General features: G+C 40.6%; 2 protein-coding genes across 4 annotated transcripts in view; one reads left to right on the top strand and one right to left on the bottom strand.

Moving 5' to 3' along the window:
• Positions 1–614: 614 nt before the first annotated feature.
• BET1L (Bet1 golgi vesicular membrane trafficking protein like) lies at positions 615–5,052 on the bottom strand. The gene is made up of 4 exons (XM_048486406.1): positions 4,905–5,052; positions 3,967–4,058; positions 3,676–3,732; positions 615–2,017 (listed from the first exon to the last, which is right to left on the bottom strand). Exons 1-4 carry the CDS (start codon positions 4,921–4,923, stop codon positions 1,850–1,852), a joined length of 336 nt encoding a protein of 111 aa, XP_048342363.1. The 5' UTR covers positions 4,924–5,052; the 3' UTR covers positions 615–1,849.
• A 2,054-nt stretch (positions 5,053–7,106) lies between these two features.
• Positions 7,107–17,791, top strand: part of RIC8A (RIC8 guanine nucleotide exchange factor A) — a 31,659-nt gene continuing 20,974 nt past the window's right edge. Inside the window, exons 1-3 of one of the 3 annotated variants that reach the window (XM_048486398.1) lie at positions 7,107–7,876; positions 11,253–11,437; positions 15,931–15,978. In XM_048486398.1, coding sequence (XP_048342355.1) covers positions 11,354–11,437; positions 15,931–15,978 — 132 coding nt within the window. In that variant the 5' untranslated portion in view covers positions 7,107–7,876; positions 11,253–11,353. The remainder of the gene's footprint in view (positions 7,877–11,252; positions 11,438–15,930; positions 15,979–17,791) is intronic. The other 2 variants (XM_048486396.1, XM_048486397.1) reach the window with 2 other exon arrangements.

Here is a 17,791-nt window from a genome sequence, read left to right on the forward strand (position 1 = left end):
TTCAGCATTTGTTGATAGCTTACTTGGGCACAAAGTTGTCTAGATTTTCATTGGTTTTAGAGCCATCTCAGATATTAAAACATTTTTGGTTTTTTAAAATCTGGAATGAATCACCCTGTTTGTCAAGTAATCCACACAAATCTTAATAATGAGAAACAGGAGTCCTACAAATGTGTCTGGAATCACATTGTTATATAGATGACTGTCCCAGGCCAACAACTAGCTCCATAGGGAACTGACACTTGGTAGCAAACCACATCAAACCAGTTTAAAATTTGATATGTCAAACATTCAGAAGACTTACTAGACAGGAGCTTCTGTTATCTTGGCAGCAAAAAACACACCCTGCAGGAGCTTCTCTAGTTCACTCATTTGGTGTAAAGAGAAATGAAAAGATGTTCAGCAGAGCTCCTGCATGGTAACAATGAAAGCAGCCTCTATTATCTTACACAGTGTGCATCAATTTTAAGCAAAAGTTTCTTTTTCAAGCCAACAGGCTTACAACAGAGAAAAACTCAGTAGGAAATACCCTATCAACTGGCTACTATATTTCATAATTTATTCCCAGGGAAGGTTTTACATATAGAGAATAAGAAATACTGGCAAGTGTTCAGTTTATTTTTAATTTTCAGTTTATTTTTAATTTAATTTCTAGGGGATGTAGTAGGAAATAATTGAGACAGGTAATTCTCTCCAGATTAAGAAAATAACCTAAGCCAGAGCCAGACTGATAAGGGCAAAGATCTGCAAAAAGTATAGAAAGTGAGTTAAGGTCGAAAACAGATTGGGCCTGGAACCTCTTTTCCCTATAGTCGTTTGCTGCAAAACAGTAAGAAATGACAACGTCCCTCTGAGAAATCAGTGTTAGACCATTTGTCAAGATATGATACAACTAAAATATGTAGAGCAACTTAGCTGTGAAAACTGCTATATTCTTTCACCATGGCAGATATCAAAGCCTTACAAATATAAAAACTGAGGAATGCTAATTAAGAAAATGATACATTACGAGGAAATAATTATTTGATTCCAGCCAGGTTGTTAAGTCAGAGGGGATAATTATTAAACATACAGGCAAGTTAATCTAGGTAAAACACTTAAAAAGTTCCTAATGGTAAGGCAGAACTGGACTAGAAAAAAAAATCACATAAATGAAATACTTAAAAAATAAATATGTTCTATGGTTTGGTACAGCCCATATACAAATATAAATAATCCAGAAGGATATATATGGCAGAGTGAGAAGGAAGTAAACAGAAATGTTATCACTGTGCAAGACCTCCTCCCTTTTCTGGTTATGAGTATTCTAGGCATAATTCTATTCTAACATCAAGTTCTAGACATTGACAAACAATGATGACTCTTGTGATATCTATAAAAGTCGGTATTTTCATAAGTAAGAAAGTTAATGAATTTTGCAAGAAAAAAAGTCCTCGCTAGAGAGTGATTAGTTTTTAGGAGATGCACGCATCCTAGTAGTACAGTTTTCTAAGCAGTGCATGGCTGCTATTTGTCAAGATTTTCTTGCTGACTCACAAAACCATAGAAGGCAGCAGCAGCGTTCTTATCTTTCTGCACCTCCCAAAAATATACCGTAGCAATGCAGGAACTTTTCATTTCTACAAGTTGACTTATGTTGTAAATTTTTAAAGGGAGAATGATAGAATAACATCCTTTTAGAAATAAAAAGACTGTTGCAAAACAACCCCAACAGAGGACACTGGAAATCATACTGCAGTCTTTAGAACACTGTGGACACAATGAACAAACCTTCCCAGGAAATACATTTGAAAGTACTTCATTGTCCGTTTTCCCCCCTTCAAAGACACTCCAGCTTCTTTACATTCCCTCAAGTCCGTGCTCTTGTCACCAAATAATAAAGGATGAAGAAGACAACAACCAGTCCAACAGAGACATAACACAGGAGTTTACGATTGTCCCTTCCGGAACGGGTCATGGTGGAAAAACGTTTCACACTCCCTGTCAGAAGACCTGTTACACTCATGAAATCCGTGTCCTGAGGCAAAGAGGAGCAAAATAAGAGGTTTAAAAGACACTGCATGTCAAAACAGAATCTTTTCACTTTTTGAGAACACTAACCTGTAAACCCCAAATCAATATGAACAGGCTTTTTTTACAAATCCATTTTGGAGGAACTAGCCTCATATTGATTTCAATGGCAGAAAATTCAGCATCCTCAATTCCACTCAATACTGTAAAACAATAGAAGACTAAATGCAAACACATGCAAATGCAATTCAAACAACTCATAACTCTAACATTAACACCTGCACAGCACTTCTTTGTATATACAGTCTTAAGTCAGTTATCTTTACAATAACCTGAAAAAGACAATTACTTGATTCACACACCCCTAATGACCTTCAAAGCTCAACAGAAACTTGAATTTCAGTTTCTCAGCATGGTGCAATGGACAGAGCTTAAAGTCTGAATGAAGATGGCGAATACAAGAGTTCCACATGTAGGCATCCTGCTGAATATATTAAAAGCTGGGAAGCCACAACTACATCATAGAATGCATGAACATGTATTAACTTTTGTGTGATTTTCATCACATATAGTAGGCTGTGCCCTCCCCCCCCCCCCCCCCCCCCCCACATGTAAGTACTTTCTACATGGGACAGTTTCAATTTTTGGGGAAGGAAGACATCTTCCTTCTTACTTTCACAGTATAGAAAAAGTGGGTTGCTTTGGGGCCCAGCAGAATTTTTTTGGGTTTCTCTCTAACTGGCATTGAGGAAGGTCTTTGTTGTACCTACTCCATACTGTGATAGGGAGTACAGGTTTGGAATAGGCCTGGTAAGAGTAGACGCATAAGGCCCTAGCTAAGATGGCGAGTGGGGGGTTGCCTGATAACTTAGTAATCAGGAAGTATCCTGAGTTAACAGGAAGAGCTAACCAAACCAGACACTTTGGCCTATCTGTTCCACATGTTTGGGGAGATAATTATTTTGTATTGGTCATCACTGGCCAACCCCTCATGCTGTCCTGTGCAGAACAAATAGTCTTGATGGATAGCACTTCTTAGCACAACGTTGATGTGCAGGCAAGGATAAACCAAGAGCAGCTGGATTACTATGTGGGGTTTGGAGCCAAGATAGGACAGCCTGCATGCAGGCAAAATCATTAGTTATCCTCTTAGGCCGGATAACCACACTAATTGGAAGTGGCCAAATTACCAACTATAGTTCAGTTTTTAAAAAATAAACCTTAGTTTAACTCAAAGCTGGTGTCTGTGCCTTTCATTTAGTGGGTGAGAGACCAAATTAAGTTCACAACATTTGGAAAGATCTTACCACACAAAACAACTTCACAGTACATTTGTTATAATATACTGAGTCACTGAACACCTGTTTTTCAGAAGAAAGCCCTATTTACCCCTCCCACCACTTAAAGATGAAACAGTGTAATTTCATTCCTGTTGGATGAAAAAGAGAAATGGTGGGGGAAAGAGAAGGGCAGCAGCAGGAAGTTAAAACTTACTGCTCTCTGGAAAGTGGACAGAACCCATAGGTCAGTGGAATGTGTTGGTCTTTTTCCTCGTCCCACAGCAGCCTCTCATAAAAGCCTGTTTCTGTATAATCACTCAGGTAGAACATGTAATTATTTTGAACTTCACCAATAATTTGATATGTAATGCAAGTATCTGCTTACCATCCCATCCACATAGTGATTTTGATCCTCAGCATCTTTATCAATGTCCAGGGCAAGCTATTCAAAATATAGAAGGAAATAATTGGTATCTTCTAGAAATAGGAGCTCCAAGGGATAAGATTAATAAATATTGCAAATATAAGAGTATGTGAGCTGCTGAAGGGAACACTATTGCATACACAAACAAGAGCATCACTTGCTCCTTCCTATTTTCCCTCAAGCTGTGTATTAGAAAACTTCTGTGAATAAAAATCTATGATAAAAGGCAAGCAAATTAAATAGTCCACAAACCGATTTTAGTCTGGTGACTTTAGTGGACAGGTTTTCTGCCATACGCTTGTTTTCCATATCTATCATCTCATCCACAGCACTGGGGTTTTGACCTGAAACAAAGAGAGAACCAAAGCAGTGATCATAAATATAGCAGATACCATATTTAGCAGACAAACAAAAGATTATTGAAGACGCATGCATTAATATTTTGGAGATCTTTTATGCCAATAAAGGCTTTGCTTTACTTACTATATTGTAGATCTTTCTACATCTTACTCTAACTCTTGTTTAGAGATTTGTTTTCATGAAAGGCCCTGTAGTTCCCCTCCACTGTTGATGTCCCAGAAGGAAAGCCACTACATACACACATAGAATCCCTTCCAGGGGTCTGCAACCTCTGGCTCTCCAGATGTTCATGGACTACAAATCCCATCAGCCCTTGCCAGCATGGCTGATGGGAATTGTAGTCCATGAACATCTGGAGAGCCGCAGGTAGGTTCTGGTATAACCTATTTAATACCCTTCCATCAAACCTTCCTATCACCCAGTCAGAGGTTCTGGTACAACCTATTCCATACCTTTCCATCAAACCTATTTTCTTTTATGCGTCCTCAGCTACAGGAAAATAGAATATTGGCGAACTTGTGGGAGGTAACATGCAAGAAGAAGAAAAAGGGGTCTGCGGTAAGGACAACAGCCTTTTGTTTGGCAAGGTGACTTCTAGGTCTTTCACCGCTGCCCGACAGGCAGAAATCCGGCAAGGAAAGCCTTTTCTCCAGTCTGGGGAACGGAGGAAAGGTTTTGGCAAAGGGATTTCCACCAAATACTTGAAAGGCATTGGGGATCAATAGGAGGCGGCTCGGGGACGAAAGCTCTCCTCGCTCCCTTCCCCCGGAGAAGAAAGGCTGCCTGGAGAGCCGCTCGTACAGGGGGATCAATAGATGCTCCTCTCTCACCTCGGCCCCAGTCCGCCATGTCTGCTTCCTGCCTTCGTGGCCCGTCCCGCCCACCAAGAGGAGGAGCGTCTTGGAGGGGAATGCCGGGCTGCAGCAGCCAGGCACTTCCCTCCGTGACGCTCCTCCTCTCGGAGGAGAAGCTGGCTGGGTTTCCTAGCAAGAGCCGGGGCCGGGAGGGGGTTGGATGCGGGTTTCCCGACTTCGGTCCTGCTACTGCGTGGCGACCAGACATCTCATCCTGATAAATAAATGCACCGTTAGGGTTCCTTTGTTCGCTGCCGAAGACTGTCGACTGACCAGCCCTTAAAAACTCTGACTGGCCAGCTTTGACGCCTCACGCTGCCGTTTCGAAACATCAGGAAGTGGAGATTTGCACAGTATGGAACTGAAATCTTTAATGGCTGCCTATCAAGCGGCTGCTAAAGAGACAACGGCAGTGAGCTGTCAGCAGAAGTTGGCAACCCATCCGTTTGCTAAGCTAAAGGCGTAGGGTTTGCCAGCTTCTGTTTTGGAAATTCCTGAAGATTTGGAAGTGGAGCCTGGGGAGGGCCACCATCCAAACCAGCCACTTTCTCCAGGGTGCTGATCTTTGCCTTCTGGAGATCAGTTGTAATTTCAGCAGATTCGGGCTCCACCTGGAGGTTGGTAACCCTAGAAGTGCGGCAAGGAGGGCGGAACAGGGACCTCTGCTCTCCTTCCTTAAACACGCGATCTTTCAGCGGTTTGACAGTTTGCAAAACAGACAGAACATGGGTAGATGTTGTATTCCTGACGCTGCATAGCGATATGGTGTAAGTGAGAGAGTTTCAGTGGTGGAAGTTTTGCCTGTTAGTTATTAAAACTGCCCCACAGCTCTCTCCCACCCTCTAGTAAGGCTGTGTAGGCCCATAGCACTTGTGTCCTATAGTTGCAAATTTTAAATAGTTATTTAGTATCTTCTAATATTGGGCATGCAAAAATAGCAATGTCTTTAAAAGACCCAATTTTGTGTAAGTAGTTAGTCCAAGTGGGAGAGCCAGGTTGGAATTCCCACTCTGCCAGGAAAGCTTGTCAGGTGACCTGGGCCAGTCACACACTGTCAGCAGAATCTAACCTACCTTAAAGGGCTATTGTAAGAGTAAAATGAAGGTGAGAACAATGTAAGGTGCTTTGAGTCCCCATGGGGAGAAATGAAAGATATATATAGTAAATAATTTAGTATAATCATATACATTTTTTACTCTGATTGTACAATTATTTTCTGAAGTACAGTATGCTACTAGTTAAATAAATTGGATTTTATCCAAATTTTCCTTCAAGTACACATCTCCCCATCCCCTTCTCTACAACACTTTGAGTTAGGTTACATTGTGAAAGGGTGAATGACCCAGTAAGCTTCATGGCAAAGTGAGGGTTTGAACATGGGTTCCACCGATGTCAGATACTTTAACCACTGGTTCTCTGGCATAGACAAAAATGGCTTAAATTTCCCTGTTAGAGCCAAACTACGCAATGTTTTTGGCCATGAGTCAGGCTGGGGAACCCTCTCAAACTAGATAATTTCCCTGCAGCCAGGTCACAGCTGTAGGGAATGTATTACTTTGGATACTGAATATTGTGTGTGCAGTAACCCATGAGGCAAAAAGTGTTCCTAAAGGCCCCACAGCTTGGAAAAATGGTGTGGTAAGGAAGGCTAGAGCCCTTCTCCCCAAGTACCACAGTCCTAATCTGACTCTGGCCCTGTGGCTCTTGGGTCAATTCCCTGCAGATGTCATGTAGCTGAGGAGAAACGGCTCAGGGAACCTTGACCCAACTCAAGGCCAAATATCATGTAGCTTGGGAGCACAAAACAGAAAATGGGACTGGCCTGGACACTTTCTTACTGATGCTCCATACTGGTCTATACTCTGCTCTCCAGTATGCATAATTTATTTGTGATATGATGTCTTATTTACATCTGCAGGTTGTTCCTTGATGTTACAGTTGATGTTACAGTTGTCAAATGGTGAACATGAGTATGAATCAGTCTCAGTTTAATTCTGGTGGATCTTGATTTGAGTAACTCTGTATGGGATTGCACTGTGATATTACATACAATCTATTATTTTGTCCTGTAAAACTTATTCTACGTAACTTAAAGAGGAGGAGGATAAAATGCTCATAAAACAACAAACATTGTGGGAAAAGTTTTCCCTTGGTCTGTTTTAATCATTTTGACAGTCAGGGTGGTTAAATAATGATAAAAATGCTTTCCCCCTCATCCTTGTTTTTCTTATTACATCATTCCCCTCCTTGATTCTATGGGGAACGTACATTTTCCTCCTCTCCATTTTATCTGCACAGTTCCCCAAGCTCCCCCAGTGTGGTAGACAAGTACTTAACCACTGGGTGTATTATGCCACATTCTCAGAGATGGAAACACAAAACCCTAGTTTAGTGATTACAGAAGAGAATTCAATTTTTTTTAATCAACAAAGCTTTAAAGCGTAGCACTCTAAAAGCCTTGTTGAAATAATTCAGGTTACAGTAGCTGCTTCTTTTAAAACTAAAACCAAACCTAGGGTACCATCTGTCTTTCTTTTACAATTTGAATGTTTTGTTTATTGTTCCCTTCAATTGTCTGAAGTCAGGGGCAAGAGATGAACACAGCCCATCATCTACTCACTCAGTGCCCCAGTTTTTCATTTCCGTATAGTCTTGCATTCACTCTTTCTTGAGGGGAGAAAAGATGGGGAAATCCTGAGGGATTAGTTCTTTTTCAGTTACCACCCCTGGATAGGCAACCCCCAGCATTGAGATTTTCCTGCTGCCTGCCTTCTCTGTTTTTCCGCTAGTGGGATGTTCCTGCAGAACAACAAAGCCGCTGCCTGCTCTTGAAAACAGCGTTTGAGGGGTTGGGGGAAGAAGTCATAGAGGGAACCGCTGCATTCAGGAAATGAAGGAGGAAGCTTGATTGAAAACTGCTTACAAAAGGCCTCCAAGCTGTCAATAAGGTAATATTTTTCCCCCTCCTGTTAATTCATTTACTAATTGGGTTGGTTTATATGCTTCTAATTTAATTAAGTATAGTAGTACTAACTGGAGCTGATTTAGAGGGAGAAAATTTTGCTCCACCCCCCCTTTACAGTAACACTCAATATCATTAGAAAAGAACAGTTTAACCATGGCTACAAAGAGGTCACATATTGGATTGGGGCAAATGGAACAGTTTGCTTTGTTTTTCTTAGCTTGTGTTTTCCAAGAAGAATTCAGTAGCCCAGCCTTGCTCAATATCATCAGATCTCGGAGCTTTAAGCATTATCATTCCTGGTTAACAGATGGATGGGAGACCACTAGTGAAGTATAAGGGTGCTAAGCAGAGCCAGGCAATGCCAAACCATCTCTAAGCATTTCTTGCCTTCAAAAACCCTACAGGGTCGCCATAAATCAGCTGCAGCTTGATGGGGGGGGGGGGCCTCCAGTACATATTGAAAGATTGATACCATTCAGAAATTGTTTGGCTTAACAGATCTGATCCCAGGTTTAGGCTGTCATACAGATTCATGCCTGCATACACAAATTTGTGTATCCTGTAGTGAAATTAGTCTGATTCATAGCCGGTTGCCATATACAAGCATTTGAGGCATTAGTTTGTCAGAGAATAAGGCTATCACTGGTCAATGTGCTTTGCCTCCATTTCTGGAAGCAATTGCTGATAAACATTCAGGCAAATCTGTGAAAGTAGCCATTATGACAACCATGGACATGTCCAAAGGATCCATTTCACTGCCTAATAACACATAGAAAAGTTACATATTATACACACTGTATTTGAAACATTGCAATTGAAGTTTGATTCAAACCAGAATTCTTTGCTTTGTACTTAAGCCCAGATTATGCCTGTTATGTGGTGAAAGGAATGTCTCTAACATTTGCTATAAATACACAACTTACTTCATTGCAACTAATTCAAAACAATATTAAGCAACCATGTGCCAAATGATGATTTTTACTTGTAACAAATGATCCATCTGCTAATGGATAAATCTGGGCCATCTTATGGCCTTACTTGTTCTGTGGATGGATTTGATTATTTTGGAAATGTGGATTTACCCTAATAATTATAGCGTAGACATCCATTCAAAGTTACTAAAATCTGTGTAATTCTTCTACTGATATCATGGGGAGTCCTTGAGTTCTTATTCTGTTAATATTTGGATACAAATCTAGCCTGATACAATAAATGAGATTATATGTGACTAGGACTATGGATTTACAGTCAGAATGATGGAAAGATTAAACACAATAATTTATGATGATCCACAGGAACAGTATTTCTTATTTTGATATCTACAGGTGCTAATGTTCAGAGGTGGCAGAGAGAATTTATTCTCTGTTATCTTTTGAACTAACAAGTTCAAACACTAGGAAAGTTATTATCCTCCTGACAGTTGAACTTGTCTGATTTTACTGCAGAATGTTCTGGTGTCCATTATGTTTCATTAGGATTTCCACCTCATAGGATTTCTATAGAAACCCCGGGTACAGCCAGAGGCAAAGTGAGAGGAAACTGCGCCCGAGGCGCGCATGGGCCCTGTGCCCCTGCTGCGGCACCACCCGCCCCTGCGCTAGAACGCCCCTCTGTGCCCTGGCCACTCCTCTGCTGCAGCTCCACCTGGGGCATCAGGCCCCCTCCACCCCATTGGCACTATACCACTGGGTTCAGCTCTAGATGGAGGCAACTAGTTTCCAACCTTGGATGATGATGGACTCTATGGAGTGTATGGAAGACTAAGTATTATTCTCAGTGCCATCCTAAGCAACGTTATACGTTTCCAAATTCATTGAAATCAATCGGATTAGAAAGGTGTTACTTTGTTGAGGATGGCAGTACCTATTATAGACATGTGGGTCTAAAAGGGAATCATCAGAAGGAAATACAATTTGAGAAATATACCCCATCCCCACAAACCTCTCTTTTGATTCAGGTCAAAGTTGACAGGAACTTCAACAGCCTTTTTCTTCCTCCACTTTCCCTTTCTGCTACTTTCAACATTCTTCCTCTTCAGACCTCATCACCTTCAGAAACTAATTCTTGGTGTTAGATATCAGGATAGTCTCTGTTTTGTGTCTTCAGACTTCCCTTTCTCCCTGTTAACTGAGAATTCTGGTTTTAAAAGAGAGGAGGATTCTTAATTTAAATTATATTTAAAATCCATCCAAATGTTGACATAGGAATATATATCTATGACAAATTATTTAATGATAGTAAATAGAAATTACAATGTTCTTAGTGATTTTCAAAGAATTCTCAGTAAATGATCTCTTATTTAACTGTAAATCTACATCTATCTTTTATATGACTAGTTACACTATTTTCCCTCAGGTTGTTCTCTCAGTAAATTTACAAAATATGATCAATAGACCATGCAAAGTGCGAAGCAATGATAAAAGGGCTTATGGTATTCTGGAAATTTTATCAGGTTTTTCTCATTCTTGCTTGTACTCAGCTTTCAACTCTAAATGGATGTTCATGTTTGGCTTCTCAGTTTTGCAGACCTGTTTCTACTTAAAGAATGCTCTGGAACTTCTGATTATAAAGCTTACCACCCTAAGTGTATAGTGGCTTATGAGTAGTCTTGTTTCCTGTCCTAATTTGTATGCACAGTTTGCGGATCTCGCTTGCTGTATTGTTGCAGCTGTCATCACATCCTGTGAAATATGCTATGATAGAAGAGAAACAATCATGCGTGTACTCTGTAAATAGTTGCCACCATAGTATGAGCATTTTGAACATGTATGGTAATTAGTAAGGTGGCACAGAAGAAAATCTGAAACAGGCCTCTTTGGATATAGCAGAGGTCAAGGCCAAGGATGTGTTGAGAGGACTCTTCTAAATGTATTTTCTAAACAGGTTCAGATATATGGATCTGATGCATGAATCTACTCAAATTTATTCAGTCTGTTCACTCAGCATTTTAAATGCTATTTGGCCTTTTCACACTTGAAAAGAATCCCACCAATTTAAATGTGACAAGAGAGATATTAATTTGTATTGTGTGTGCACCCTTTTTGTTTCCCTGGGACCCTTCTGCATTTTTCTGCTCAATAAGAGAAATCAGGACAGTTGATGAAGGAGGACGGCTATTTTAGGGAGCTGCAGCGGGCATTCTGTGGTAATCCTTTGACAAGGGGCGGGGGCGGGAGAGGCTTGCTAAGTGCATTGCTTGAAAGGCATTTATTAAACACTGAAAAGCTGAGAGAGGAGGCAGATTAGTGTGAGAGAGCGAGTAAGCTACTAGCTGGTTCGACTGGGATCATCCATCTGCTCTGTATTTTGGGTGTACTGAAGTGGGCAATCTCACTTGCTTTTGTCCCTCTCCTCCTCAGCTGTGTAACAAGGCCCCTGGGCCTCTGTCATTCTTCTGCCAGACTGTAAAGCTTCCAGCCACACTCTCCAGCACTCCAAACTGCCTCCACTCAGTGGAGCGATGGCACTCCAGGCCCTGCTAGAGACTGTAGAATGTGGGGAGCAAGATACAGTCCTCAAGGTGCTGCAGATCTACAACCAAGAGGTGAGTGTTTGTTGGGAGTTGTTTGTCTGATGATTTTGTGAAGGATCAGCTGGAGAATCAGTCCTGGGTGGTTATGATATCATTCCCAGTATTGTCTCCTGAGGTTTCATCACACAGTGCATTACTGGAATAAAATATTATCAGCCTCTGTAAGCAATCATGTTTTGCTAGCAAAAGCAGAAGGTCTTTCCCTGGTGCTTGCTAAAAAAGTAGATGCATGGGAGATCATCCTATTTTGACCAGTGTGAGGTATTCTGGGAGACTGATACTAATAATGGGGGAGGGGAGATTTCAGATAGCAGAACGGAGAAGAGAACTGGTATGTGGCAGGCAGATGTGTGCTATTAACTGAAACTGCTAGGTAGTATAGAACTACCACAAGGCTTGCAATTTAAAATAATTAACAAATCTCTTAACCTTTGGATTTGCCACAGATGTAACATTTGAAAGCCGATTGGGAATGGACAAGTGTCTCTCAAAGCATTAACTGAGTGGTTGTTCCAAGATATTTGATAAAACTCATAGGTCTTTCAATAATAATTAAAATCAAGCTGCTTAAAATCAAGCTGCTGGTATGTTTGCAAAATTAATTTTTAGGCATTTGCAGTAGGGGCTGTGTTCAGCCGTGCACATGTGCACAGCTGCCCCCCACATACACAAACCCTCCAGTGCAGGGTAAGAAATAAAAAGTTGCAGCTATTATACATGACACAAATGGATAGTATGTATTTTGTGTTCGAATATGGATTGCTTTTTATGGAATGAAATCATTCATCTACCTAGCTTAGTGCTGTCTGCCCAAATGGTGTTACCTTTCCAAAGTTTTAAATAGATGTTTTTCTTAGTCCTGACTTGGAATCCTATTTACATGGAGGTGCTGGGAGCTGAGCCTGGGATTTTCTGTGTGCAAAGCTTGTGTCCTGTCACTGAACTTTCCCCATGTATTTCAACTGGGAAGTTTTCCTCGAGTGAAAATCCCAGTATTGACAAGAGGAATGCATTAGGCAGTGGCAGATAAAATATTGAAAATTATTGTTTATTAACTGGGCATATTTCCAAAATCCTTGTAATGCCAATACAATTTTATAAGTTATTCTGAACAGAGAAGTGTTCTGCTACCCTACTTGCTTTCAGCTGGATATTTCCTGTTCAGAATGTACTGGGCTGATGTCCTTCCCAGAATGCTCTTAAACTTTTAATGGTCACCTTTCGATATGGAAAGAGATTAATATCAAGGTGTTCTAAATTTATGCTGGGGAATAACAAAAGATGAGGCAGAGTGGATATGTGGATATGACTGCCAAGGAAGATAATTTGTTCTTTAGGACCTGATATAACTGAAAAACTCACGCTGTAACTCCTTGGCTGCCATTCCTCTGCATGCTCCATGGAGCAGCAACTGATGATAAAGCAGTAGGACTGTCCTGCTTCGTGGGGGCTTTAATGCTAGGTCTGCAAAGCAGGCTATAGCAACCTATTTGGGCTGACAATGTCAATTGCATTTCTGAGGCACTGAAAATTCTTGTTTTCTTGGAAAGGGATAGACTTAATATTTATGGGCTGCCTTAAGAGGATATTATAAAATATTTAATGATAAATTATCATTCTGGTCTTTTATTGTGTACAGGCACGCAAATTCCTGTTTCAAGCACAGACTGAGAGATTCTGTTTGTGTTCTTTTAAATGATTGCTGTCATGTTACCCTTCAGCTGTGTGAGGAGAATTTCTACAGTGACTGAACAGAGGCCTACTGTTTAGCATAAATTTAGACACCAGATCTTCTGGTGTTTCTTTGATTAGCTAGTTACTGTTCTTTGGAACAGGGTTTGGGGGAAATATGGTGTTCCTTGGAAGCTATGAGGAGATTGGTAAAGGCAGGTATACTTCTGTGTGAGACAGCCTCCCCTCTACCATATGCTTCTACAGAGTACAGATGTGCCAGACTGCATTCTCAGCTGAAGCAAAGTGGTGGTCAGGTAGGCTTATGGAAGGTCTTTCTTAGAAAATGCCTCTGACTCCTTTGCAGCCTGCACACAGTTTTGTGTGCCTAAAGATAAAACAAACTTGACAGATGCTGAGCTAAGACAAAACTTTCATTGATTGTAATGGTTACTACTGATAATATAACATTGACTAGGTAGCTCTAGATTTGTCCCTGTGATATGCAAAGATTCTTTAAAATGTATTCATTTTAGCCTCTGCTAGAATGCTTAGTCTAATATAGCATATTTTTAAAAAGTACTATAGCTAGCAAATGGCACATCTCATTTTGTTACACATTTTCTTTTGTTACACTCCCATTATTGCCTTTTATTTCCACAAAGACTCCAGGTCAAGTTTTGCTTTTGGTTCTTAAATCTCATCAGTGTTTGGCTCCTTTTCACCTCCCTCTTTATTGACTGTCTCAACATTTTTTTTCACCAATCCTTTTTTCTTGGATCTATCAGATATCTTCATTTGTTTCATGCCTCTGCCCTTTCTCTTGTGTTGCCCCTTTTCTTTAGAACAGGGTCATCAATCTTTTTCAGCCAGTGAGCACACTTGGAGTTTTGACAAAGGATAGTAGTGTAACCACAAAATGGCAGCCACTGGAGGCAGAGCCAACCACATAGTATCACAGAGTGAAGCTATGTATAACTTTGATAGTAGCTCTTCAGCATTTCAAACAAAACCTCAGTGTAATGAGATGCTTTTGAAAATTCATATGATGTTTAAAATACATTATTGCATACACATAAAATAAGAATACATAATGAGCTAGTTAAGAAACCTTCATTTACCATTATCTGTCTTCATTCTGTAGATATCTAAAACATTTATGCATTTTGGTAGGAACTTAAGTGACCAAAATTTTATGTAATGGTGTTATTAACTTCCACCTGAATTATAAAAATATATTCAAACCAGTTGAAATTTCAGTAGATGCATTAAACATTTTAGCTGTACTGACTTATTATGTTTAATTAGAACTCTGCTATATACACAGGTAATATACTCTACATAAAGCCACTGTAAGCATTATGCCATAAATATCAGAAACTAAAAAAAACCCACTTTGTCCCATCAGCTTTCTAAAAAATCACTCAGCAGGCATCAAGAAAGGTGTCAATGGGTATCATGGGAGTGCAATGTGGGTGTTTTGGCACTCTCAGGCACCACACTGGGAACCCTGTTTTGGAGTTTGCTGCCTCCCAATATTTACATTTCTCCTTTCTTAGACATATTTGAAAATGCCTCTCTCCTTTGTTCACCTGGCTGGGATTTGGGCAGGGACTGAATGGAAGATGACCTGAAAACATTTCCCTTCTTCCTTTTCCTCTTCCTCTTTTCCTTCTTGTTACGTTTATTTTCCCCTCTAATAAGGATGTTGTCTTTTTTTAGATGGTAAGGAATCCTTAATAGGATGAGACATAGGATGAGGGAAAACAATAAAGCATAAATCGGTCCAAATCCACAAGTCCGTAATAGTCTAAAACAGGCTTCTGCAGCTGAGATAGAGGTGTAGCTAGGGAAAATGGAGGCCAGTGCAAAAACTGAGTTTTGTGCCCCCCCAATTTGTTTTTGTTTTTTGTATTTTTAAAGTGTTTTTTACATTTTTAGGCTAGCTGGCAGCACCAAAAATTCAGGATATCTTTATGAGACTCTCCTGAATGTACCACCCAGGTCTGGTAAAGTTTGGTTCAGGGGGTCCAAAGTTATGGATCCTCAAAGGTGTAGCCCCCATCTCCTATTTGCTCCCAATGAGAAATGAGGGAATGGAAGATAGGTTTTTGAGTTGCAGATTTATAATATTTATACAGAAAAAGTAGAAATTGGCTGAATGATACACTTCTACCTTCTAAAACTGAAAGATCAAAACTCATAGAATGAGGAGCTCTAGAAACCTGGAGTTTCACCATGAGATAGTAGCTTTTTCAATACCTGGGGCATATACCTTTACTCCCAAAGTAGCATGATACGGAATAGGCAGCCATTCTATTTTGAAGTCATACAGCATAAAGAATTCTTCTTATGTACTGTCCTGCTGAGTGTGATTGAAGTTTTGAGTATATGTGGTTGGTCTATATTGGCCTCAAATGGGTTTCCCAGGTGCAGATATGGTGATGGTTTGCAAATCAAGACTGCTTAATTCAGTGCCTGGTGCATAAACAGCTTTAACATTCCATCCAAATGGTCCTTTGTTATTACCTACTGTCCTTGGCATAGCATTAACCTGTAACCTCAGCTTTGTTGAAAGGGGCCACAAGTTTCCCTCAGCTTCTAGGCTACCCAGGATTATGTTATCCAAGCTTACCTCTGTGAAGTGTTTTCCCTTGTCAGTTTTAAGCAGGTAGTTTTTCCTTTTGCAGTGCTCTTTGCTGGTCTGCATGCTTCCTGGCAGGATATTCAGAATAAATCAGAGGATTTCTTTTTTTGTTGTTGTTTAGAGTAAATATAACTTTCTTGGTTTGCTTTGACTCCCGCACACTCCCCTCTCTCTCTTCTATTCTCAGAGGTCTCAGTGTTTCACGTTTGAAGATGAAGAACGAGAAGAAAGGAAGGCAAGTCATTTCCTTACTCTGTCAGTGGAATACTTTGGGTTTTGTGAAGTTATGCTGGTGGGTTGAGGCAGTTGAGAGAGGTGGATGGTGCCTCACTGGAATGAAATCTTGTATTGGAAAAGTACTTGGGAAGGAAAAGGCTGTGTCCCGTCTTCAACCCATAGGTCAGGACCCTTGGGCAGGTTGTGGAGCCTTACCTGCTGGGCCACAAACTTCTTCCCTAAAGCCACCATTTTTGTTGCTGCTTTTTCATGGGACCTTATACTAGTTCATGGGCATAGAGAACAAAGGTGCCATGACTCTCACTTCTCTTTGTGCTCATGCTTAGAAGAGCAGCAGGATGGAAAAGGAGGTCACTTAGCAGCCGACAGGATTCCTCTGTTGGGTTGTTCCTCACTATGGTATACTTTCAAGAGCTTGGCTTATGTTTCGGATCCTTGGCTTTGCTACCTATGATCCTAGCTTATCAATTTATCTGCTCATAACTCCCTCCGTTGCTGGCGACCCATTAACGACATGCTGCAACCTATGGATTAAAAGTGGGAAGACCACTTTTTAAGGCAAGGGACTAACAGGGGTGGTTTCCCATTGCCTGCCTCCGCATAATGGTCAGGTTTTCCTTGGTACTCTCCCATCCAAGTACTAGCCAGCTGGTGTCTGCCACTTTGAAAGCTATGTGACACCAATAAATGATGGATCTGCAGCACCTCTTGCTTTGTCGCTTGCTGGTACCTTTTCCCAGCCTTCTGTGTTGCCTAGTGTAGCAAGTATGATTCATGTTTTGCCCCAGCTCCAGGGCGAGCAGAAGATAAAGATGGCAAAGGCTCAAGGGAGCAGCAGGACAGGATGGGCAGCAAACATATATCCTTCCAGTATTGCAGAATTTCATGTTTCCAGAGAAAAGATGTGGCAACTCTACTATCAATGTATATATCTGGACCTGAATATTTAAGTCACACTGTTATCCTAGAAAATTACATAGTGTAATGTTGGGGGTGGGGGGAGAAGCCATAGTTTTGTGACATAGGCTAGACTTTGCATTTAGAAGGTCTCAAGTTTAATACTTGGAACCTCCAATTAGAAATGGATTTGGGGTAGCTATGAAGACCTGAAGCCTTGGAAAGCTGTAGCCAATGTGAATAATAATAATTAGCTAACCCGAATAAACAATAGTGGACCAGGTGGGCCATTAACTTGAAAGTAGCTTTATATGTTTATATATACTGCAACTTGCAGAAGGAGCACTTCCTTCATGAGCTTTCCTTGAAGAGGCAGTGTTACTAAACCAATTACACTGAGCTACTGTAAGTCTTTTAAATTGGTAGTTTGATCTTTTTATAACCATGTGACCATTGCTAATGAAAATGCATGCATACTCCTGCTGCCTAAAGAGGGTCACGCAGAGGCAGGCATGTTCCTCATTATACACAGATGCCAGTGCAGTTTTATCTTTGCTCAGGCAACCTTTCTTGGAACTGCAAGCATTGCCCAAGTGCCGGCACACAAATGATTGATTAAAATATAGGTGTGGGGGAAATCATTTTATGTGAGATGAATGCTTAGTAACTCTGTCATGACTTCCTTGCACTCAGTCTTAAAAGTGGAGATCTGTATATTCTCCTCTCTTTGCCTAATGTTCCATTCTCTGTTCCTCAGATTTGGGTCCAGACAGAAATCAACTACTTACAGAGGACAGCAGTTTATATTCTGAACCTGTTAAATCAACTAAAATGACATATGATCAAGAACCCTACACCTACTAATATTCCAAAATAACTGCAATATGAAGGTGAACTCTGCAGTATGAGGGTGA

Source organism: Sphaerodactylus townsendi, linkage group LG02, assembly GCF_021028975.2.
Source record: "Sphaerodactylus townsendi isolate TG3544 linkage group LG02, MPM_Stown_v2.3, whole genome shotgun sequence".
NCBI classification, from domain to species: Eukaryota; Metazoa; Chordata; class Lepidosauria; order Squamata; family Sphaerodactylidae; genus Sphaerodactylus; species Sphaerodactylus townsendi.